General features: G+C 40.6%; 1 protein-coding gene across 2 annotated transcripts in view; it reads left to right on the forward strand.

Annotated features, from left to right (window-relative positions):
• The window catches only part of SPTLC3 (serine palmitoyltransferase, long chain base subunit 3), a 169,877-nt gene that overhangs the window by 89,846 nt on the left and 54,211 nt on the right, over window positions 1–25,820 (forward strand). For both annotated transcript variants that reach the window (XM_011948878.1, XM_011948879.1), the window contains 3 exons: window positions 1,381–1,505; window positions 3,773–3,866; window positions 23,386–23,491. In XM_011948878.1, coding sequence (XP_011804268.1) covers window positions 1,381–1,505; window positions 3,773–3,866; window positions 23,386–23,491 — 325 coding nt within the window. The remainder of the gene's footprint in view (window positions 1–1,380; window positions 1,506–3,772; window positions 3,867–23,385; window positions 23,492–25,820) is intronic.

A 25,820-nucleotide genomic window follows, 5' to 3' on the forward strand; every position in this document is an offset into this window, starting at 1 on the left:
TACTCGGGAGGCTGAGGCAGGAGAATTGATTGAACCCGGGAGGCCGAGGCTGCAGTGAGTGGTGATCACACCACTGCACTCCAGCCTGGGCTACAGAGCAAGACTCTATCTCAAAAAAAAAAAAGTACTATTTACATTCTTTTTGTCATCATACTACAGCTTCAGAAAATGACACATATTTTACATTTATAGCACATCTTAATAAAGACATTGAATTTCCAATAATCAATAAGAAATGTAATGCTATCAAAAAATAAATTTGCAGTTGGTGAAATGCACTTTACTATGCTTTAGCTTTACATTTTATGTTACTTAAAATTAAATAAAACTTGAAATTCAGTTTCTCCATTGCACTAACCACATATAGCTGGTGGCTACCATATTGGACTGTGCAGACCTAGGATTTCAAGTGATAGCAAACAGAAAACATGAGGAGCGAGCATCAACATTTGCTGTAGCAAAGCATGAGGGGATTATGTTTAAGGAGGGATAAAAAGGCAAACATATAAGTGATTGTAAAGAGGTAAAAACTAAACTTTGGAGTTAAACTAGATTATCTCTGTTGCTTTTTGTTGGTAACCTCTTAACTCTCAGTTTTCTTATCTATGAAGTAAAAATACCTGCATTATTGGCTTCTAAGATTAAATGAGAGAACCTAAATAGTGGGCTTAACACAGTATCTAGTACATTCCAAAGGTTCAATAAATTATTGGTATCTATGGAAGTCATTGAATCTGTTTTGCATTTAGGTGTGGGGAAACTCTGATGGGGTTATAATTTAATTAATTACTTGTGAGATGTAGAGTAAAAAGAGAGAATTGTGGGTGTTTTTTGTAAATTTTATTGCACTTATGGCACGGTGAAAAGTGCGCCAGTTGTAAGTATACAGCTCAATGGATCTTCACAAAGCAAATATACCTACGTAACAAATGCAGAAACAGAACATTCAGAGAATCTAAAAACTGTCTTCATGCTCCTAACAAAAATAACTACTATCCTGACTTCTAGCACTGTAGATTTGTTTTGCCTGTTTGCAAACTTTATGTAAATGAAATCATACAGCCTGTACCTTTTTAGATGTCTGACTTCTTTCACTCAACAACAGATTTGTGAGATTTATCCACAATGTTGTGTGGAGCAGTAGTTCGTTCTTTCTCATTGCTGTATTGAATTCCACTACACAAATACCCCACATTGTATTTTTCCATTCTACAATAGTTGAATATTTGGGCTATTTCTAGATTCGGGCAATGGCAAATCTTCCTGCTACAAGCACTCTTGTATAGGTCTTTTGGTGATGTGTATGTACTGGAATTTGAGTTTTCAATCTTGGCCTTGTTGAAAAGCGAAGGTTCACTCCTCATGTAATTTTATGTGCAGGCACCTTGGATAAGCACAAGGAGCTGGAGGACCTTGTGGCTAAGTTCCTGAATGTGGAAGCAGCTATGGTCTTTGGGATGGGATTCGCAACTAACTCAATGAATATCCCGGCATTAGTTGGAAAGGTGAGAAGTTTGTTAACATAATTGTCTTCTACTCTATTACTCCTAAGAATTGTAACTCTGAGCAGGTCCTTGTTAGAAGTATGGCTGAAATGGGCACGGTGGCTCACGCCTGTAATCCCAGCACTTTGGGAGGCCGAGGCGGGTAAATCACAAGGTCAAGAGATCGAGACCATCCTGGCCAACATGGTGAAACCCTGTCTCTACTAAAAATACAAAAATTAGCTGGGAGTGGTGGCACGCACCTATAGTCCCAGCTACTCAGGAGGCTGAGGCAGGAGAATTGCTTGAACCCAGGAAGTAGAGGTTGCAATGAGCCGAGATCAGGCCACTGCATTCCAGCCTGATGATGGAGCGAGACTCCATCTCAAAAAAAAAAAAAAAGAAGCATGTGTGAGAAGGTTCTTTTCTTAGGAGAAACTGATTGGAAATCGGTATTTTTGAATAAGTATGCCAGCTTAGTCCAGCAAATCTTATCATGATATTGCTGATTATATAATTGCAACCCTAGACATGGGTCAGAATTCATCTTCAAAAACAGTTTAACAAAGCAATCATAATTTTGGGCTCCTGAGTTCCCATTTGCAACTTCTCATAGCTAATATTTATTAAGCATTTACTTGGACAAAATATTTTTCCTATGTTACTCATTTATTTTTTCATTCAATAAACCAATTCTTGAGAATCTACTATGTCCTCATATGAGGGAAGATACAAGACATACAAAGATGAACAAGACCTATGTCTTTTAAATTATGTACTTTAGAGTCTAACGGGGGAAACAATATACTGAACAAAGTAGGACAAACACCATAGAAAAGGCATGCCCATGTTTGAGGAAGGACAAAGAGCTGCCCAAAACCCTTCCTGAGAAAGTCTGCAATGTCTGTGCAAAAATGGTGAGAGGAGAACAGAATTTTAACAGATAAATAAGTTGTATTTAGGACACGAAGAGGGAACAGCACATGTAAAATACATAGGTTTGGAGGAACTAGAATATAGAATTGTGGTCAAAGAAAAGATCAGAGATGAAAGCAGGTGCCAAATGGCAATGAGCCGTATAGTGACAATCATGCCGGCATTTGAAATTGTTCCTCAGAAAAAAAAATGGGAAGTTGGCTGGTTCATTGCAAGTAAGCAAGTACATTAATAAAATTTATGCCTTTGAAAATGTGTCTCATCGCCACTACATGCAAAGTATGGTCTTAGACTGGATTTTGCAATGAACAACATCAAAGGAATGATGATGTCTATTAAAAGCTTTAAGACATCCTTAGAAAAGTTGGGGAAATTTAAATTTGAACTATCAAATGATAGTGTTGTAAAAGCATTGAACTTCTTGAATGTGATCATTGAATTGTGATTTTTGGAGGAGAATGTCCTGTTATCAGGAAAGGTGAAGTAGGAGGCTTACAAATAACTCCTAAATGTTCCACCAGAAAAATTACAAAAATGCATATATCTACAGTACAAATATATGGGAATTTTTGTGGCTTTTGCCTCAGAAAAACTCAAAACATGCTATGTGTGAAACTATAGAAATATACGGGAAAATTCAAAGATTCTGGAAGGCCACAAAAGACAAATGTTCACCATAATTTGCCTGCATTTTTGGTATGCTTACGCAGTTTTACAAGTTAGAAATGTTTAACTTAAAAAGAAAAATAATTTTACAAAGAGTAATTTGCAGGCAGTAAGTTAGACTGACTTAATCCACATACCGCAGACTGAATTGCCCTCTATACTTTCCCATATTCAAAGTTTGTGACTGTAAAACAGTGATGTTTTTGCCTACATGGGATGTTAATACAGTGGAAAACGAGAATCAGAAGTAAGAGCTTAAATTGTCCTGCACAAAAGACCCCTGCCTTTCAGTAGGAATAACTAAAACTGTTCCAAATAATCCCTCATGAAAGTGCCCCTACAAGTTCATAACCCACCCAAAAATCTACCAATCTTCCTGTTAGAGATCAATACTTTAGGCTCTCCCTGGTACTTAACAAAGATCTTGGATGAACTTCTCGACTGCAAACTATATGTAAATGTTGCTGTGAACATGTAATATCTTAAAACAACTCCCATCTCCATCAGCTGACTGCTATACATGATTTTATCCATATAGACACCAGGTTAAACTCTTGGCCTTTTAAAATTAAAGTGAGTTTTAGAAATTGGTGTTGCAGGTTTTAGAGTGTCTTCCTGTCCCCACAAGTTGTTTTTCCTTGGTTTTATTTATTGGCTTGTGTTTTGTGTGCTTGCTTTCTGCACAGGGATGCCTCATTTTAAGTGATGAGTTAAACCACACGTCGCTTGTACTTGGGGCCCGACTCTCAGGTGCAACCATAAGAATCTTCAAACACAACAGTGAGTGTCAATGTATTTATTCAACATGTACTGGCTTGCTCCTAGAAGAAAGTAAAGATTATTGATGAGGCTTTGTTCTGTTTTTCAAGCTGACAACGTAGCCTCGTGAAACACAATTATGTTTATATTCACTACTGGCTTGTTAACCTCTGGTGACCTGGAACAAACGGTTGAAGAGCATTAAACATCCAGATTGTTAAGTGTAACCCAAACACATTAATGTCACTGTTAGTGGTTTTGCAATGTGGCCTCTAAAGCCACGACTGATCTCTTAGGACTGCCATTTAATTATCAGAAGTGTTATAACTCTTCCCTTTCTACAACTCTGTCTTGAGAAAGTTTGGAGACTTAAGTTTTGTGTTATGGTCGGTTAAAAAATGAGCCTATTCCTTAGAAGAATGCCTCCTTTTACTTTGCCCACCCACAGATGCTCAGCTCCCCACCTAACAAAACCATCTATTCAACCTCATTGAAATGTCCTTTCAGGCTCTGGTTTGTGCGGTTGGGTGGTGAGGAGCAGGCAGAAGCCTATTTCTTTTAGAGACTTGATGAGGCAGCATGGAAATTATCAGGGAACACTTTGAAGGAGGTGGATGGTGGTGGGCACCTGAGTTCTCTCGTCCAGCTCTGCTCCTGACTTACTGTGTCACTTTGTATAAATCCTTTCATCTTTCTTGCATTCAGTTTCCTCATCTGTAAAATGAGGTGTCAAACTCTGTAATAGGTAAGGATCCTCCTAGTTGGAGGGTTTTGATTCTAATTTGTTATTGTCGTTGGAAAATTCCCTTCTGTCTGTGCATGTGTGCACGCATGCACACACATGCACACACGTGTACACACACAAATTTGTTTTCTCTTTCTTCCTTACCACCTTTCTCTCCTGCCTTCCCTTCTCCATTTTGCCCTGTTCCTCCTTCCTAGCTCTCCCCTCCATCCCCCAAGGAGGTAACAAAGTTTGAAGTGATAAGAAGAAGGTTGACGGAGAACTGAGGAAGAATTGTTTCAATTCTGTTCTGCCCACCTCGCAGCAATGTTAAACCAAAGAACAATTGTCCCGTGGGGGAGGAAACAAAATGCATGGGAGTATTCTCTAGTGAACCCCCTTGTCTAACTCGTACAGTTGTTCAAATGAAAAATCTATGGCTCTCACTGAGTGGGGTGAGGTCTGGCTGTGCCTTAGTGAGCCATTTTCAGTAGCTATGTGAAGATGAACACTTAGAGTGAAGTTCAGGACCAGACCTTCCAGAAGAGCCAAACTGTGGCCTGCTCAGACTTACAGGGTGGCTATAACATCTAGCTTAATGTCATTCAAAATACGTTGACTTCGTTTGTCCATTTTGCATCGGACACTCAATTTTGGCTTTAGACTTTGGTAAGCCAAGTTAAATTCCTTCAGCTCTGCCTGAAATATCATGGATTGTCACATCTAGACTCAAATCATTTTGGCAGTGTTGGGAATTCATGTTTGGAGTAGACATCTTTCAGGGCTCCAAGTACATTTATTAAGAGACTACAAGGAATGCCTTTGGTATTAGCTCAAGTGTGTTGTGCCCTTTGATTCTTCAACATGGCAGATGATTGCTGATCAAAGGCCCTGTCTACTTGGCAAAGGATAAAGGGGATAGCTAGGCAGTCTTTCAACTGTAGTTCCATCTATGTATGTGGTTAAACGTGATAATCTCACTTCCAGAGAGAGACATAGTTGGGTTATTATCTCTTTGGAACAGATCAACATGATCATCATCAATGTAAACCTCTTGTTTCTTCACTCTATTCTACTGTGTCACTGCTCTTAACGCTAGCTGCACAATAGTGGCATCTAGGAAACATCCATAAAAGACCAATGACTGTGCCCACCTCAGGTCAACTCAGTCCAAATATCTGTCATATGCATAGACAGATAAGTAAACATACATACATATATAAAGGATCAACTGGGAGACTAAATGTAAACTTCATTAATCATTGACCAAGCATTCCCTAGTCTCTAGCTGAAGGCTTTTAGGGTAGAAATCCTCCAAGATGACCGCTACTGGGTTGGGGCCAAGACATCTGCATTTTTTTCAGAGTTCCCCAGATGATTATAATGCATGCTGAGAGATATTAAGACCTAGAATCTTATTGTTTTGAACCTCCTTTAATCTAAGCTGTCCTGAGACCTTGTCAGTGTGCCCTGGGATATACCACCAGACACCTGTCATATTAATTATCCTCACTCTTCCTCTCTCTACTGTTTTACACTCTTGATTGAAAGTTGGCAGAGAATATGTTCCAAGCCAAAATTTATTAAGCATTTATTGAGCTTCTGATTCAGAAGGACTGTAAAAATGATAAGGAATATCTTAGCTACCTGAGGGCTTGGCATCTAGTAGGAAAGGCAGATGTGTATGCAAGTTACTGTATAAAGTGAAATGGGCCATGATGACATCAAGCAGTGGTTAAGAGTATGGGCTTTGGCTGCAGCACTTTCTCACACCCACTAAAATAGCTAAAATTAAAAAGGTGACAATGCCAAATGTTAGCAAGGATGTGGAGCCACTAGAACACTCACCTATTGCCTATGGAGTGTAAAATGGTACAACTTCTTTGGGAAGTTATTTTGCAAAGTTTTATAAAGCAAAACATGCCCCTATATATGACCCAGAAATTCTATACCTAGATATTTACCCAAAAGGAATGAAAGTGTGTGTCCACTAAAAGGCTTGTACAAGAATGTTCATAGCGTCTTTATTCATAACAGCCAGAATCTGGAAACAATCCAAATGTCTACCAACAGGAGAGTAGAAAAAAACTGTTACTTATTTATACAATAGAACACTACTCTACAATTTAAAAAACGCAACAAGCTACAGCTACACGTAACATGGCTGACTCTCAAGAAAAATTATTTTAATTAGTTTGAGTGAAATAAACCAGACACAAATGTGTGTACATACTGTGTGAGTTCATTTACAGTCAATTCAAAAATAGACAAAACTAATCTATGATGATAGAAATCTTAACAATGCTTGTCTCTGGTTTGGAGGGAGGGAATTGGTGAGAAGAGGCATAAAAGAACTCTCTGGGGCAATATTTTGATGGGGTAATGGTTATGTTCTTATGTAAATTCATGGAATTATACACTTAATATCTGTATGTTTCCCTGTAAGTAAATTTAAGCGAATAATATTATTATAATCATACAATATATATAAAATTAAAACCACTGCTCCAATATTTTGAAACAGAGTACAGGCTTTGACCCATGCATTTGTGTCCTTATCCTCTAGCTTATTAGACTGTGAGACTGTGGTCCTAGACACACTACTTTACCTTCTGGATCTCAATTTTCCTATTCCAAAACTGAGGATAATTATGATACACAAATAATCCCATGGTTAGAAAAGGCATATAAGTGCTTAGCACAATGCCTGGCAATGGAAACTACTGAATTATTTGTAGTTGCTACATTATTACTATTATTATCCTCGTCATTGTTGTCAGTGCCACTAAGGGACAGTAGAAAACATTATGGAAAAATGAAGTCTGTTTCTCCTTGGGAGCTGCATAAAATGGAGGGCATTTGCAGTAGATGCTGAAGGATTAAGATAATTCTAATCAGGAAAGAAGAAAAGATTATTTCAAGCAGAAAACTAATCTGGAGCGTGCACAGAGCAGCAGGACTTTCAGCATGACCTGAACGTGGGGCTGAACTACTGGAGCAGAGGCTGACAGATAAGACCTTGACCAGTTAGTGTACAAAAATTAAGATGTATACACAAGCTAAGAATGTATGTACTTCAAAAATCAACAAAAGGCACCTGGGAGTTCCGCTTCTCACCATACTGTTCCCTGGATAAACAGGTTTTTCTCAAAACATTTAGTTGCCTTCTCATATGTCTAGTAGAGATGGAAACAGACACAAGCTTTAAGTTAAAGCTTTGAACAGCATTGGATGAAAAAAACATACTTAATAATTCTGAAGATCATCTGTCTCTAAAGCAGTGTTCTCTTAGAATTTCTCTATTCTCTGTTTGTTTGGGTTTTTTTGTTGTTGTTGTTTTGTTTTGTTTTTGTTTTTCCATTTGCTATTGCTTGAAAGTCATCAGTGAGGGGCAAACGGACCCTGTGTGTCTCCAGATATGATACCCTAAAAAGCCTTTGACATCATTTATATGGGATGCAGATTAAGGCACTGAATCCTATCACTAGACAACCCCAAATTAGGAATGGTCTATTTTTAAAAAAGGAATTGTATTTTCTAAATATATCAATACCATAAGAGACAGTGAAAGGTTGAGGAAATGGCCCAGATTAAATCGTATGAAAGAACAGTATCAACCAAGTGCAATGGCGGGTCCTGGACTAGATTCCAAAAAAGACAGAAAATGCATAAAGGAAATTACTAGGCTGATTTGAAAAATTGGAAGACGTGTGGTAAATTAGATAATACTAGGTAAGAATAGTGTATCAACATTAAAACTACTGAAGTGGATCATTTCACCATAGTCCAGGAGTAGACAACTTACGACCTGTGAGCTAAGAACACTTTTATATATTTAAAGCATCGTATAAAGAATGAAGAAGACTACACAACAGAGACTGTATGTGGTCCACAAAGCCTAAAGCAAAACTATCTGGCTTTTTATAGAAAAAGTTTGCTGAATCTTGCTGTAATCGTATAAGAATACCCTATTCTTAAGGGGGAGAATACCCTATTCTTAAAGAAGACACACTGAATTATTTAGGGGTAAAGACCATGATATATGCAACTTAGTCTTAATTCAGGGAAAAAATTGTGTGTGTGTGTATATGTGTGTGTACACACACACATTTAAACACAGGTGGACAGACATAACTATAAATATGAACAGACGAGATGATTAAGCAAATGGGATAAAGTGTTAATAGGTGAATCTTGGTTAAAGTAGGTGGGTGTCCTTTACAGTCCTTTTATTCTTGGAATTTTTCTGTTATGTTTGAAATTATTTCCAAGTAAAATTTTGCCTTAAATTCTTAACTTTTTGCGAAATTATAATTTAAGAGTTAAATTTTATCTCCCATTTTTACAAAGCTCTCAAAACATTCAGCAACTTATTCTTCATGCCCTCCCTTTGTACTCGTGAAAAATAGATAATAGTCATTATCCCTATCCTAACAATGAATGTTAGCTGTTGTTATTTATACTAGCAGCTAGCATTTATTGAGAAAGGCCTCTGTGCCAGATGCTGAGCTAATGGCCTTCTCTTATTTATTTAACCCTGTGAAGAATTCCATGAGGTAGGAACTGCTTTACAAATGAGAAGATTCAGACTTAGAGTTGTTAAGCAACTTGTCCAAGATCATACAACTGATTAATAGTGAAGCCTGGAGCTGTCTGGGTAAATACTGCCCTTCCCAACTAATTGAGAATTGGGTGCAGCTAGGGTCAGAATCTCTCCTCTAATCCATGGGAGTCTATTATGCCTAAGCTGCTGTTGCTCTTCTGCTCTCTTTGGTAGGAAAAATAATGCTCACCCCCCAAAAATGTCCATGCCCTCATTCCCAGAACCTGTGAACATTCTGTTGCCTGGTAAAGGGAATTCAGGTTACAGATGGAATTCAGGCTGCAAAACAGCTAACCTTAAAGTAAAGAGACTATCCACGTAGGTCTGGTGCAATCGCAGGGTTGTTAAATGTGGAAAAGAGAAGCAAAAGAGTGAGAGTCAGGGGAATGCAATGTGAGAAAGACTTATAGAGCCCTTGCTGACTTTGAAGATGAAAGAAGACCACAAGCTAAGCAATGCAGGAAGCATTTCCCCAGCAGCCGGAAAAATCAAGGATACGGATTCTCCCCTAGAGCTTCTAGACAGAGATACAGCCCTGCCAATATCTTGATTTTTCACCCAGTCGAACCCATTTCAGACTTCTGACCTCTAGAACTGTAAGATAAGTTTGTGTTGTCTTAAAGTCACTAAGTTTACTCTAACTTCTTATAGCAGCAATAGGAAAGCGCTAGGCTTTCATTCACAGGTGCACAAAACCCTTGTTCCCACACACCCACATGTTTAAATACAACTTTGAAACATGAGCATATTCTGCTTCTGTTGTATTTACATCACAAAAACAGCCCCCTTGAGAGCAGGGTTATTTCCAGGGTCCTCTGAATGACTTCGTTCTTGAGAGGTGAGGGAAGCAAAAAGTATAAGGAGAGGGAAAGAACTGAATGGAGTTAAAATATGTGCAGCATCAGATACTGCTGGCTCTGTTTCTTGCTCTGCTATTCCCAGGAGAGTACTAACTGCTTCAGTGTGCAGTGATGCCTTAATCCTTGATACGCATCCACACAGATTGGACTGATAATACAGAGATTGTTTAGGATCTTCAGAACCTGTGTGTGCATGACACATACAACCAGTCCAGAAAAGAAGCTAATAACTTGTGAGACAGGTTTTAAGAATGGCCACCTGCACTGGAGCATTTGTACACACTGGGATTGTGGAATTTCATGCAACCCTAAACTTGTTCTGCTCTCATGGACTGTCATGTGCTTCGTGCCCTCTCCTTATACCTTAACAGTACTCTTCTGCCTATTGGAGAGGAGGAGGTTCTATTTTTTTGTAGTACCAGTGGAAGTGGACATCCTTAGTTATTTAATCCAACTATAAATGAACCAGAATTCTGGGCCCTTGAGTTTTTGAATTATCTGTAGGAAAAAGTTACCTAAGGTATACTTAAACCTACTCAGACCATCATAATAAACCTTTAAGCCTGTGTGAATAGGCTTGACCATTAACTCCACAACTATTCATTATTCCTCGATCTCCATTTCCCACAAAGCCACAATGAATACCTGAGAAGATTAAATAGAAGGAAACTTCTGCAAGGGAGCAAAATCAGAACACCGAAAGTCTATTTCCTAAAAAAAAATAGGAAAAGACTCAGAAGCGCATTTTTAGTGACGCTAAATTCAAAACTGGGTGCTAGAACTAGGCCTGGTGGTTCATATCTGTAAGCCCAACTACTTGGTTAGCTAAGATGGAAGGATCACTTGAGGCCAGGAGTTCAACACCAGCCTGAGCAACATAAAAAGACCTCATTTCTTTCTTTTTTTTTTTTTAATACCTTAAGTTCTAGGGTACATGTGCACAATGTACAAGTTTGTTACATATGTATACATGTGCCATGTTGGTGTGCTGCACACATTAACCCATCATTTACATTAGGTATATCTCCTAATGCTATCCCTCCCCCATCTCCCCACCCTACAACAGGCCCCAGTGTGTGGTGTTCCTCATCCTGTGTCCAAGTGTTCTTATTGTTTAATTCCCACCTATGAGTGAGAACATGTGGTGTTTGGTTTTCTGTCCTTCTGATAGTTTGCTCAGAATGATGGTTTCCAGCTTCATACATGTCTCTACAAAGGACATGAACTCATCCTTTTTTATGGCTGCATAGTATTCCATGGTCCATATTTTCTTAATCCAGTCTATCATTGATGGACATTTGGGGTTGGTTCCAAGTCTTTGCTATTGTGAATAGTGCCACAACAAACATACGTGTGCATGTGCCTTTATAGCAGCATGATTTATAATCCTTTGGGTATATACCCAGTAATGGGATTGCTGGGTCAAATGGTATTTCTAGTTCTAGATCCTTGAGGAATCACCACACTGTCTTCCACAATGGTTGAACTAGTTTACAGTCCCACAAATGGTATAAAAGTGTTCCTATTTCTCCACATCCTCTCCAGCACCTGTTGTTTCCTGACTTTTTAATGATTGCTATTCTAACTGGTGTGAGATGGTAACTCATTGTGGTTTTGATTTGCATTTCTCTAATGGCCAGTGATGATGGGTACGTTTTCATGTGTCTGTTGGCTGCATAAATGTCTTCTTTTGAGAAGTGTCTGTTCATATCCTTCACCCACTTTTTGATGGGGCTGTTTGATCTTTTTCTTGTAAATTTAAGTTATTTGTAGATTCTGGATATTAGCCCTTTGTCAGATAGGTAGATTGCAAAAATTTTCTCCCATTCTGTAGGTTACCTGTTCACTCTGATGGTAGTTTCTTTTGCTGTGCAGAAGCTCTTTAGTTTAATTAGGTCCCATTTCTCAATTTTGACTTTTGTTGCCATTGCTTTTGGTGTTTTAGACCTGAAGTCCTTGCCCATGCCTATGTCCTGGTTTTCTTCTAGGGTTTTTATGGTTTTAGGTCTGACATTTAAGCCTTTAATCCATCTTGAATTAATTTTTGTATAAGGTATAAGGAAGGGATCCAGTTTCATCTTTCTACATGTGGCTAGCCCGTTTTCCCAGCACCATTTATTAAACAGGGAATCCTTTCCCCATTTCTTGTTTTTGTCAGGTTTGTCAAAGAACAGATGGTTGTAGATGCATGGCATTATTTCTGAGGGTTCTGTTCTGTTCCACTGGTCTATATCTCTGTTTTGGTACCAGTACCATGCTGTTTTAGTTACTGTAGCCTTGTAGTATAGTTTAAAGTCAGGTAGTGTGATGTCTCCAGCTTTGTTCTTTTGGCTTAGGATTCTCTTGGCAATGTGGGCTCTTTTTGGGTTCCACATGAACTTTAAAGTAGTTTTTTCCAATTCTGTGAAGAAAGTCATTGGTAGCTTGATGGGGATGGCATTGAATCTATAAATTACCTTGGGCAGTATGGCCATTTTCATGATACTGATTCTTCCTATCCATGAGCATGGAATGTTCTTCCATTTGTTTGTGTCCTCTTTTATTTCGTTGAGCAGTGGTTTGCAATTCTCCTTGAAGAGGTCCTTCACACCCCTTGTAATTTGGATTCCTAGGTATTTTATTCTATTTGAAGCAGCTGTGAATGGGAGTTCACTCATGATTTGGCTCTCTGTCTGTTATTGGTTTGTAGGAACGCTTGTGATTTTTGCACATTGATTTTGTATGCTGAGACTGCTGAAGTTGATTATCAGCTTAAGGAGATTTTGGGCTGAGACAATGGGGTTTTCTAAATATACAATCATGTCATCTGCAAACAGGGCCAATTTGACTTCCTCATTTCCTCATTGAATACCCTTTATTTCTTTCTCCTGCCTGATTGCCCTGGCCAGAACTTCCACCACTATGTTGAATAGGAGTGGTAAGAGAGGGCATCCCTGTCCTGTGCCAGTTTTCAAAGGGAATGCTTCCAGTTTTTGCCCATTCAGTATGATATTGGCTGTGGGTTTGTCATAAATAGCTCTTATTATTTTGAGATACGTCCCATCAGTACCTAACTTATTGAGAGTTTTTAGCATGAAGGGCTGTTGAATTTTTTCAAAGGCCTTTTCTGCATCTATTGAGATAATCATGTGGTTTTTATCTCTAGTTCTGTTTATATGATGGATTGAGTTTATTGATTTGCGTATGTTGAACCAGCCTTGCATCCCAGGGATGAAGCCCACTTGATCATGGTGGATAAGCTTTTTGATGTGCTGCTGGATTAGGTTTGCCAGTATTTTACTGAGGATTTTTGCATTGATGTTCATCAGGGATATTGGTCTAAAATTATGTTTTTTTGTTGTGTCTCTGCCGGGCTTTGGTATCAGAATGATGCTGGCCTCATAAAATGAGTTAGGGAGGATTCCCTCTTTTTGTATTGATTGGAATAGTTTCAGAAGGAGTGGTACCAGCTCCTCTTTGTACCTCTGGTAGAATTTGGCTGTGAATCCGTCTGGCCCTGGACTTTTTTGGGGTGGTAGGCTATTAATTCTTGCCTCAATTTCAGAGCCTGTTATTGAAGACCTCATTTCTTAAACAATAACAACAACAAAAAGAAACACCTGAGTACCAGAATCTTTTATCACCATAGATTAGTTATTCTATAATAGTAAATGTGGATAATAGCTGAGCCATAACTACTTTATCATTTATTCAGCTTTCACTGGTATTAGGTTCTCAGCTAATTAGTTCATTTAATTTTAACAGCAGCCCTCACAGTTCATTATCCTCATTTTATTAAAGAGAAAACTAATCCCCAAAGTGATTACGTGACCTGCCTAAGGTCGGACAAATGATAAATCACAGAGGTCAAAATGCAGACCCAAGTCTGTTGCTTTTGTCTTGGTTTGCTTCCCCCAGCAGCAGATCCTGAGACATGGATGTAATCACAAGTCACTTATTCAGAAAGTGATGCCAGGAAGCACCAGTAGGTGAGCAGGGCACAAGAAGGGAGCCAACACAGTGCATTGTCAAGCAAGTGACCAGAGTGGACAACAAGACCTCAATTCTACTAGGAAACTCTGGGTGCCAGGATAGATAACTCAGTGTTATCCCTACCTGTGGGCTGAGGGAGCTGAGGTATGTATCCACGAATTCCCATTTGTGACTGATTGAAGGCTACTCCCTACTCAGGCTATGTTCCCACAGCCAGAAAAAGAGCTCTTAGACAAAGAATGACCTGTGTTTGCATTAAGAAGCTGGGCTGAGAGGATATAGGCAGGATGTGCACAGCATTTGTTAACACTCTTAACCACTGGCTGAGTCCAGCTAGTGGACTCAGAAAGCTATGGTCCCTTGTGGAAAACTCAGTCCAGTGTGATGGCTAACGGAGCCCTATCCTGTTAGTAGCCTCAATTTCAATTCAGAATGCTGAAGTTTGGTCTCTGCATTTTTGCTGGCTAAGTACTAAAAAATATCTCTTTGCATTTTCTGTTGTGGGCAGCTTCAGGGACATAGCCAACCCTCAGGCTGCCCTTGTGGTATCCCACCATTCTCCAGCCATTTCACCGCCTCAGCTACAGAGTCAGCTGCAACCAGGAACCAACACATTTGTTCTCCATGGTGATTCTGGTGCATTTTGAGGAAATGAGCAAATGATGAAGTTATTTTTCCCCAATATTTCTCAGGTTTTCGTATGCACATGAGGTACTTGGGCATCTTGTTAAAATGCAGACTCTGATTGAGCAGGTCTGGGTGGGGGCCTGAGATCCTGCATTCTGACAAGCTCCTGGGTGCTGCTGCTGCTACTGCTGCCATGCAGAATCACACTTACAGCAGCGAGACTGCAGGCAACCTCAGTCCTCAAGTGAGTCATGAAGACTTTCTTAAGCTAGTCTTGGAGAAAAGCTGTTTCTTTGGCTTAGACAGTTGCCATGAGGTCAGAGGTCCAGGCAGGCCAAGAATTTGGAGTGGTTTACAAAAAAAAAAAAAAAAAAGTGGAAAGGAAGAATCAAAATTCTACCTAACAGCAACTAAAGACCAAGAGGAGGAAGAAAAAGAAGGCCAGTGTTTGCCAGAAAACTCTGAGCACTACCTAGTCTGCAGAGCAAGGGCTCGTGAGGTTGTTTAAGTAAAAAGTTAAACCCATACACATGGCTTAGACTACCTTGCAAGCCATGATATTTTAGATCTCAATGTCCAACTTGGATTTCTAAACTAGTTTGCTTAATAAAGACAGCAATTACCTCCCTATCTTTTGATGATAATCAACTGTATTGAGCCTTCGTTGTAATGAGCCATTTACATTCACCAACTCATTTTAGCCTCATAACTATAAAATGAGGCACCTGCTACTCTTATCTCCTTTTTGACAGATGAAGACAAAACTTCTGTGAAGCGGTGAAGTTACTTAGATACACAGAGCTAGTAAGAGTCAGAGCTGGTAAACTTAGGAAGTTTGACTCCAGAGTCTCTGCTTTTAAGCATGACATGCTACCTCCTTTCCTGGCCTTTTCTACCCTCTGTTTGCCCCTAGACAGTAGAGTGATTGTACCAATGTAATACTTGGTAACCTCCATCTCCCATACACCTCTCCCAGGGCCAAGGCAGTTTTGTTTAGGTGGATGCCGCCAGCACCCACCTTACTGAAAATCCTAACCACTGGGCTCCTACACTGTTCCCTAAATCATGTCTCACCTTCGTGCATAGAGCCCCCTCATTTAGGGATCCCATCTCAGTACTTTGTCTCATTCCACAATCTCCTCCCTGAGGATCAGAATCCTACACATTGCATCAAGCCCAGAGCCCAAGCATATTGGACACCCTGTCCCTGGTTTCTAGGTTCTGCCTGTCCTTCATCTCATGCCTACAGGGTCAAAAGTTGCTGCAGTTACCCCCTCCCCTGTCCCTAGCACTTGCCTCATCCATAAGCCCAACCCAGGTCATCTGCTCTCAGCTGTCTTTTGCACTCTTCCAAGAAGATCCCCTTGCTTCTTTGAACTGCCTAAGGCCATGCAACATCTATCCACATGTTTAAAGAGCCACCCAGAAAACCTGAACCAAAGTCCTTGCACAATCTGCTTTATAAAACTTAAAGGCACCAAATTTTCAGTGTGCCAAAAATGCCCCCTGTGATCTCATGGAGAACAGACCCCAAAAATGTGATTTTCAAAAAATAATTGTTTTGCTTGCCAAAATTGGTCATTGTGATTTTATTTCCACCCAAAGGCTAAACAAGGGGGACAGACCTCCCCACCGCCGTCTTGAAAGTAAGAATAATTTCTTTGTCATCATTCATAGCTATTTAAATACCCGCTACTTACTATTTCACATTTGGGCTGAATCTTGAAGGATGAAACTGCATGTCCAAAGGAATAAGAGGAGTGGATATAGAGATGGGGGGTAAGGGAATAGAAACAATAAAAAGTAACATTCATTCGTCATCCATTCATCTTTTCACTTACAAAATATGAGTGCCGCTGATAGGCAGACAGAAAAATATTTTTGCTGAGCAACCCAGAGAGTAGGGAACCAAAGGGTGCCCCTAAATGCAGCTGAAAGGGGCCTTGGATGACAAAGAATAAACCACCAACCACACCACAAACATATAGAAAGTGAAGGCTGAGTTTCGGCCCCAATCTCGCGTTCCTGGATCCAGAGGAGAGGGGGCGGAGGCACTGAGAAATGGGCAGTGAGCGAAGATCTCACATTAGATCTAGGCCTTTGGAAAACCCACAGCTGCACAGGAGAAGAGAAAGGAGGAAGCCCTGGCGTATGCAACAGTGTAGCCATTCGACAGTGAAATAAGAGGAAAGCTAAATGTCTGGGGTTTTGCTTCAGGAAGACACACTATGAACTATGCCCAGCCTACCTTCTTGGAAGATTCTGGGTTCCTTGCTGCTTTGTGCCTTCTTTTCACAAAACTGCATCTTCAGCTTTTCCAGATCCAGGAGGCTTGCTATTATTAGGGTTTTGAATGTAAGAACAGGCACCGGTAGGCCGGGCGCGGTGGCTCAAGCCTGTAATTCCAGCACTTTGGGAGGCCGAGACGGGCGGATCACGAGGTCAGGAAATCGAGACCATCCTGGCTAACACAGTGAAACCCCGTCTCTACTAAAAAAAAAAAAAAAAACTAGCCGGGCGAGGTGGCGGCGCCTGTAATCCCAGCTACTCCGGAGGCTGAGGCAGGAGAATGGCGGGAACGCAGGAGGCGGAGCTTGCAGTGAGCTGAGATCCGGCCACTGCACTCTAGCCCAGGCGAGACTCCGTCTCAAAAAAAAAAAAAAAAAAAAAAAAAGAACAGGCACAGGCTCAGGCTGGCTAACAGCATTTGTCACCTAAGCCTGATTGTAGTTTTAGACACGTAGTTGGATTATTCCGAGTATTTAGCAATTCAGTAATCCAGTTAACCATGCTGGTGAAAGGCTAAGACTGTTTTGCACTCGGCACCACAATGTGGTCTCCACATTTTCACTTCTTATAGCTAAATGTTTATAACCATCTGATAGGGTTTGGCTGTGTCCCCACGCAAATCTCATCTTGAATTGTAGTTCCCATAATTCCCATGTGTTGTGGGAAGGACCCAGTGGGAGATCATTGAATTATGGGGGCGGGTTCCCACATACTGTTCTCGTGGTAGTGAGTAAGTCTCAGGAGATCTAATGGTGTTATAAGGGGTTTCCCCTATCGCTTGGCTCCCACTCTGTCTTGTCTGCCATCACCTAAGATGTGCCTTTCCCCTTCCGCCGTGATTGTGAGGCCTCCCGAGCCACGTGGAGCTGGGAGTCCATTAAACCTCATTTTCTTTATAAATTACCCAGTCTCAGGTATGTCTTTATTAGTAGCATGAAAATGGACTAATACCAAACCAGCTCAATCCTTTTAGTCCTCTACAAACCAAAAGATATCTCCTTAGTGAGTCAAATTTTGTGCTGAATAACACCAAAGGCATTATTAATGCTCAAATAATGGTTATTTTAAGTCCGTGCTGTGTCATTATGACTGGACAACCACACTGTACAATAGCACCATGTGTGTGTGCCTAGATGGTGTCAAATTTATACTTTTAATTTTCATATCTCAGAATATTCTTATTAAATCCACAAGAACAGGTTTGTTTGGAGGGCTTTTGTTTGGGGAACTTTTTTTTAACAAAACTTCTGGCATTCTTTTTTTCATCTGCAAAAAAACAAAAACCTAATAGTCCTTCCCTACGTCTCAGAGGTGTCATGGGAATTAACATAATGCAAGTGTAAGTGCCTTAATAAGCATCATCATTTAAAAAATCCCTTGCAGATGTGAGCATGCAGCTTGCTGAAACAGTAGAATCCCATAAGACCTGCAGAACATAAATCACAATCCCTTAAATCCGCGGGTTTGTAACCCACGCACTGTAGCCCTGTAGAACTACAGAGAACAAGAGAGGAGCATACCAGGGGCTAAGGTGGGGCCAGAATCCAGGCCCAGCACAGTCTTCCCTTTTCCTGTGTAGCTTCTGTGATTCTAAGAGGTCAGAGAGTTCATCCCTCGCAGGAGAAAAAAAAAAAAAGGCTAATTGATTTTCCTTCTGCTCAAGAATCCTGGTGTGCTGACCCTGGGGGGTGCTGTGAACTCCACCAAAAACCACTCCCATGGAAATCTCCATTCGAGTCAAACACAACGAAGTCCTTGCCTTGGAAAAGACTGAGATTCCTCTTGCTTCCCTCTGTGAAATGTATAAAACACAGCGCGGCCACTGAAAGGCTTGATTTCATGTCTTGCGTGTTATTTTTAAAAATGGAGAAAAGCTTATCTTCAGGACCCGTGGTGTTCATTTTAAAATCCTGGATTAATCCATCATATGTATGTGACCTTTTTGGTGCAAAAACAACACAGTAGCCTCTGAATTTACATATTTTTTCCAAATCTTAGAATATTCATTTTTAAATGACTACTAATGTACTTCACTTGGGTTTAGTTTTTATTCCAGTGGCATTGGAGTCACATTTACCATGTATCATTTCTGTACAAAAACTTATAAATTCCAAGTCCCAGAAGGGAAAACATTCTTAACAGGAATACTTTTATTCACCGTCTCTTTATTCCATTCAGAGACTTTGGTTATAGATGATGAATAATAGTAGAAAAGATTATAGACATAATAAATAAAAGATTATAGGAAAAGAAGACCGATTCTCCAAGTCGCAAGGTTTTCTTCAGTATTTTAGGAACTCTGCCTAAACAAAAGTGAAAAGAAGATATCCAAATAGGTGAAAGTTTATTAACTGAAAATTTTAAAACAAGAAAGCCGCTTTTTGTTTCCTTGGCTGCCATCTGGTGGTTAATAATATACACGAAAACACGTTCTTGGGAACATTCAAAAAATATCTATCTGCTCATGTTTAAAACAAAACAAAAGATACCGTCAACTTTTTAAAATATATTGCAGGTAGGAGACATTTATCTTTTCTAATAATTCTTATTTAGATCCACAAGTGGCATTTCCTTGCCTGTCTCCTAGTCTACGTTTTCTCCAGGAAAAGAACATTGATGCAATCATTAGATGATGATTAAGCCTAGTACTGTGTACTAAGACTAGGGCGAGAAGGATGAGGACGAGGTCCCTGCCTTCAGGGAAGAGAGAGATGAAAGCAAAAAACGAACATCGTGATGAGTGCTTAAAAAAGAACAGACAAAGTCGAGTGGGACACCAAGGAGGAAGTCCTTAACTCTGTTCTGTATTATTGACGAGAAGAGTTTGGGTTAAGACTTGAGTGATGGGTGAGCTCTCTCCAGACAGACAAGAGGAAAAAAAGCATGGAGGAGAATCAGGAGGCTGTGTGTTGGGGGACGTTGACAAACTATGTCAGAAAGACAGGCAGAGGCTAGATCAGGAAGGGCCATTCCCTAATACTATTAGGTAACTATTATTGGAACAAACCTCAGTGGCCAATAATAATCAGCACGTATTTCTCACTGGAGACTGCTGGTGAGCTGGGGTAACCGTGCCTTATGTGCCATTAATCCTTTCCCAGGGCAACCTGAGACCGGGGGCTAGCCTGGGCGTTTTCTTTTTCTGTCACTAGCAGAAGCACAAGAGAAAGAGTAGAAATGCAAAAGACCTCTTTAGATCTAGGTTTGGAACTAGCAAACTGTCTCTTCTCTGTATTGCGTTAGCCAAGCAAGTTACTTAGATGAACCCAAGCCAAGGGGCAGGGAAACTTTCTCCACCGCTGAGAGGGAAGGACTGCAAAGTTACAGAAGAAGGAACTCAAATGAGGTGGCAAATGGGGCCAGTAATGTAGTCTGCAGCAAGTTCTATCGTGGAAACGGGTTTGAGGTTCCCATATTTGTCTAAAAAATGGTTAGAAAGACACTATATCGATCAAAGTAGAGGTCTGGCTTTGTGTTATGGGTTCCAGACCCCAGAGACACTGTGCATGCAAACGTCTTAGGTTCTGTCCCACACCAACTGATTCAAAATCTCTGAGTAGAAATTTCGAGAATCTGCATTTTAACTGGTTACACAGATGATTATTTCTATTCATCCTGAAGGTTGGGAACCACTGGAAGATTAATGAGAAATTAGAAAAAAAAAGTCAAGGAAAAAACATAAAAGGAAAATGGGTTAAAAGAGGAAATAGTGCTCACGAAGAATACTAGAAATAGTGGGAAAAGGAATATGAAAAACCAATGAAAAATGGTGTCCAGATGGCCGAGGGAAGAAGCTTAAAAGATAAGTGTGTGTTGAATTCTGTCAAATGCTGCCCACAGGTCAAGTAAAACAAGAACTGAGGAAAGCCCTGTAAATTTTTCAATTAGGGAATATTATGTGAAAAGAATACAATAGCGATGCCAGGATATCATGAGACCTGTTTTGCAGATGAAAAGAAAAAAAAAAGAAGAAGAAAGAAAAGGAAAGTGGCATGAAACAAAACAAAGATCCACCATTCTTCCATTTCTTCTTTCACAGGTCCTTATGATCTTGGTAAAATTGATTAATTCCACATTTAAACTTACATAGCACCTAAAAAGTTAGTTTCTGGCTAATGATTAAAGAAAGGAAAATGAACATTTTTTGTATCTGTTGGTTCTGATATCATGCCAGATATTATTGGTAGCATACTGATAGCATACTGTATCTAATACCTAAGGTTTTATATATTTGAATAAAGAATTATTCCCTTAATTCTTCATTATTTCATTATGTATTTCCTTTATTTTTCCATTATTTAGATGATGTTTTCTTAAGGAGGTTAAAGGAAGTCAAATAGTGTATTAACACTGCTGTTTGGATTCCCAAGAGATCTTGCTAGTATGCAGCATCTTATTAATGTCACATGCTTTTTCTGAATTTCAGGACCCAATATCCAGTCTCTAGTGGGTGGATGCTGACGACAGCTTGGAAGGTGCCACGCTAACAGGGGCCTCTCAGAGTTGAGGTTCTGATATTGCACTGTCAAATTCTGACTTGTCCTATCCCACTCCAATTCATAGGAAGACACCTTTATTTAAATGTGGTTTGCTTAAATGTACTTGATAATTTAAAAACACACACACACAAATATATTCACAACTCTATTTCAAAGAACTATCTTATGGCCTCATTGAGTGTGGCAGGTTTGCAGTGTGGAAAAGTTAATGCACCCACTAGTGCATTCACGCAGCTTTGAGGGAAGCCCTAAAACAGATCCAAGCACAGACTGGAGACTCAAAGACAAAGTTGAAGGGTTCTCCATTGAGACCAAGAACTGCAGCTAATTTGAGCCTAGACCACTGAGTGATAAGCTAATGCACTTCTGCTTCTTGAGAGCTTTGTCTATCATGGTCAAAACCAGTACTGACTATGCAGCTTTAGATTTAACTTTTTTTTCACTTTGAGACAGAGTCTCTCTGTCACCTAGGCTGAAGTGCAGTGGTGCGATCTCGGCTCACTGCAACATCCGTCTCCTGGGTTCAAGCAATTCTCCTGCCTCAGCCTCCCGAGTAGCCGGGATTACAGGCGCCCACCACCATACCCACCTAATTTTTTGTATTTTTAGTAGAGACTGGGTTTCACCATGTTGGCCAGGCTGGTCCCGAACTCCTGACCTCAAAGATTTATCTTTGCTAGATGTCATCTTTTGTGAGCATTTTAAAATGGTGTCGCTAATGCCTGGTGAACATTGCATAATAGTCAAGCCAGCAGTTAAGTAGCATCTCCATCTTTTAAAATTAAGATTGGATTCTGGACCTAAAGTATTTCAGTTTCAGAGTCTCAAAAAAGGGAAAGCTTAGGAAATGCAAAAAAATACACAATAGAAATAAAATCAGTCTTAAAAGTATGCCCATAAACCTCGGCCATTTTTTTCTTGCTAGGCTCAAAAGTTAAAAACAAAATAATACACACACACACATACATACCAAACAGCTAGGCTGGTAGGCAAGTTCTTCTAAATGACCTCTCAACCCAAGCCCAGTCATCTACATCTGATTGCAGATAAATGAAATGTCACTATTGATTATATTTGACATTAGAAGTTAAGAAGATTATTCTGCCAAACATTCATCCTCCCTTGTTCTATATCACCGTTTCACTTGAGAAGCAGGGACAATGGCTTCCACATAAGGCAGCAAAGGGTAGTGTTACAAATGTGGATATGGTACAGACTACGTGGGTTCAAATCCTGATTCTGTTGCTTATGATAGACCTCAGGCAGTTAACTCCTGTGTGCCTCAGTTTCCTGACCCACAGAATGGAAATGCTGCTAGTACTTCCTTCAGATCGTTCTTCTGAGGATTAAATGAGGTATGACAAAAACCGAGCTTAGAAGGGTGCCTGGCACACAGATAGGGCTCAATAACTGCGAGCTATTATTGTGTTCAGAGATCTCCAAATATTTTGAAAAAGAGGCTTCGTTGTCCCACTGCTTTAAAGTTTTGGAACTTCTAAGGTTGGGGGATGTCAGAAATCAAGTCTCAAAGGGTAGGAAGTGAGATCCGTGCAAACTCAGCTAAACTCTAACACGCTCGTGTCTAAACGATTGATGAGTGGTATTAATTATGTCTCTCGGAGTTCATTTCAGCCTGCAACAAAGCTTAGACCTAAGAGATGCATTTAACGTAGAATTTCAATCTCTCTAAGGCAGGCGAGGAGAGCCTTTAAGAGCCTAGGAAACCATGCCTCACTGGTGAGAGTTTACTCTGCCTGCTTGTAGAAATCTGGCTATTTGTCTTGTCAGAGTTAAGTTCTACTGAAAAATAGACCTCTCTGTCTCTCTCCCTAAGGGTTCTCTGATTCTGAATTTGTTTTCTGGAAGTTTAGGTCTGAGTGTAAACATAAAACATCTGGAAAAAGAAAGTGGAAAAGGAAAAGTAAGCCCTTTCATGACTGAATTTCTTTTTTGGTATTATTTAAAGACACACAAAGCCTAGAGAAGCTCCTGAGAGATGCTGTCATCTATGGCCAGCCTCGAACCCGCAGAGCTTGGAAAAAGATTCTCATCCTGGTGGAGGGTGTCTACAGGTATGTAAATAACGGAACACATTTTACGACTAGCAGGCCTGCAGCAAGCTGATCAGTGCGGAAAGGCTGACCTTTCCTACCTAAACAGAGCAATGACTTAGAATCGGTTATTACAGAGGGACCTGAGACAGAGCCACCAATGGGAGCTGTCAGACGTGAGTCATCTGTCTTTTTGATGACTCTCTATGGCGGAGCAGCTTGGAGGCTGTCCTGCTTGAGAAGGCTTCCTCGGAAATATCCTCGCAAGGCATTGCTAACTTGAGTAGATTCTTTCCACTACTTTTGACTGCCCCAGAGCTTCAAAGGTGTTTTGCAGCTGGGTTATTCAAGATCAGAACACTCCTTGCCTTTATGACTGGTAGAAATTGCTGACGGGTGCCCCAGATGCCCCTACCTGGACAGCATGCCCAACCCCCAGCTGCTTGCTGAACTTGGTTAGTGCTTGCCATCAGAATACAAAAATCTGCCTGTTTTCCTCAAGGTAGGAGTAACCTGGAGTGCAATGCTTGTTCCAGAGCCAGCAGGTAGGAGTGGGTTGATGTCTAGTCCATAAGCCAAGGAGACATTATTTCAGAGTGCCCAATCCTAAATCAATTCTCAAACAATCCTGATGTTGGACAAATTGAGGGAGATCTCTCCTATAATGATAGAAAAGCGAAAAACATTAAAAGGAAGGAAGCGAAGGCTGTTTGACTTTAAGACAAGGAGGAGTATGGCTACAAAGGAGACTTGAGAATAGGCATAGGATTTCTTTCAACCCGCTAATCTCATTAGTCCCTGAGTGCACATTTTTTCTGCTACATGAGTGAATAATGAGCAGCAGCAGAAGTGTACCTTTATTCCTTTTAAGAAAAAAAAAGTGAATTCTCCCAACTTTAAAATAATAATAATAATAAGCTTGGTTTCATTTTATTTTCAACCTTTTTAACTCCAGTACTTACTGCCCCCGTGGCTAGGGTTCTGGATGTTCCCCGCCCTACTGTGGGAAATGCAAAGTTTGCATTTGCAGTTTCTACCAGCTCATTTTCTGCATCACCTACCAGTACCTCCTCCAGCCAGCCCAGAGAGTACGTCCTGTTGATGAAGCCTTTGGGAGCACTCTAGACATAGTAGTTCTCCAGGTTAAGCTTGTCCTTGCCCCAGCCTAGGCACATTTGGCAATTTTCAGTCGTTATAACTGCAGTAGTATGTGACCGGCATATGGTGGACAGAGGCCAGGGATACGGCTAAGCATCCTACGATGCACAGCACAGCCCCCATAACACAGAGTTATCTAGCTCAAAATGTCTATAGTACCAAGGCTGAGAAAACCTGTTCTGGCATAACTGACAACTTGTAGGCCTTAAGTTGCTATTTCAAGAAATAATCTCATATTGACTCTGGGCTATCGTAACCTCAAGCGTGGATCTTTTTCCCTGTGTGATTTGTGCTGCTGCCAGCCTGGGAGGGGAGCAAATAGCCCTTATCTAAACACCTGTCATTCAGACCTAGATTCGTGGGAGGACAGAGCAGCTGAGAGAGAGCAGACTGGGCATCTCCTTTAAGCAGAGTAAACAAAACCCCAACTGCAAATAAACAGAACTTGGCTCCATTAAAGGAAAGTTAGGTCTTAACCACTTTGATCATGGCTGAAATTAAGTAGACCACCGGCGTTTTACTGGCAAATATTCCCATCAGCCACACAGAGAAACCACTCCAGCAGCAGGACTTGTTACTGGTCATGCCAGGCCTGCATCCCACCACTTCAGAAGGACAAAGGAGTCAGGTGTGGACTTCCAGCCCCAAGCCAGAGTGGCACCAAACCACAATTTTCATTGCACTAGCAATAGTGACTGCTCGGTTACCTATTGCCATGTAACAAACCATCCAAAGCATAATGGATGATTATTATTTCCATGCAGCAATGATTTATTATTTCCCATGCTACCATGGGTTGTGTGGACCAACTGGACAGTTCTTCTACTCCACATGGCATTGGGTGGAGGCCACTTCATTCAGCTGACAGTTTGTCTGGGGCTGGAACATCCAAAATGACCCCACTTGCACATCTGGCCCTCGGTACTGGCTCCCGCCTGGAGTGCCATGCTCTCTTCCACACGGCTTTCTCTATAGATAGTCTCTTCTCATTCTGTAGTCTAGCCAGAACTCCCTTACAACGTGGTGCTGGCTTCCAACAGAGCAAAAGTGAAGGCTGCCAGCCCTGGGACATTATCCCTTCTGCCCTGACCCATTGGCCCAAGCACATCATGAGGCCAGCCCAGATTCAAAAGAAGGTGAAATAGACCCTACCCCCTGATGGAGGATCCACTTGTATGTATAAGGATGGGAA

The sequence above is a fragment of the Colobus angolensis genome, unplaced genomic scaffold (assembly GCF_000951035.1).
Source record: "Colobus angolensis palliatus isolate OR3802 unplaced genomic scaffold, Cang.pa_1.0 Scaffold285, whole genome shotgun sequence".
In the NCBI taxonomy this organism is placed as follows: Eukaryota; Metazoa; Chordata; class Mammalia; order Primates; family Cercopithecidae; genus Colobus; species Colobus angolensis.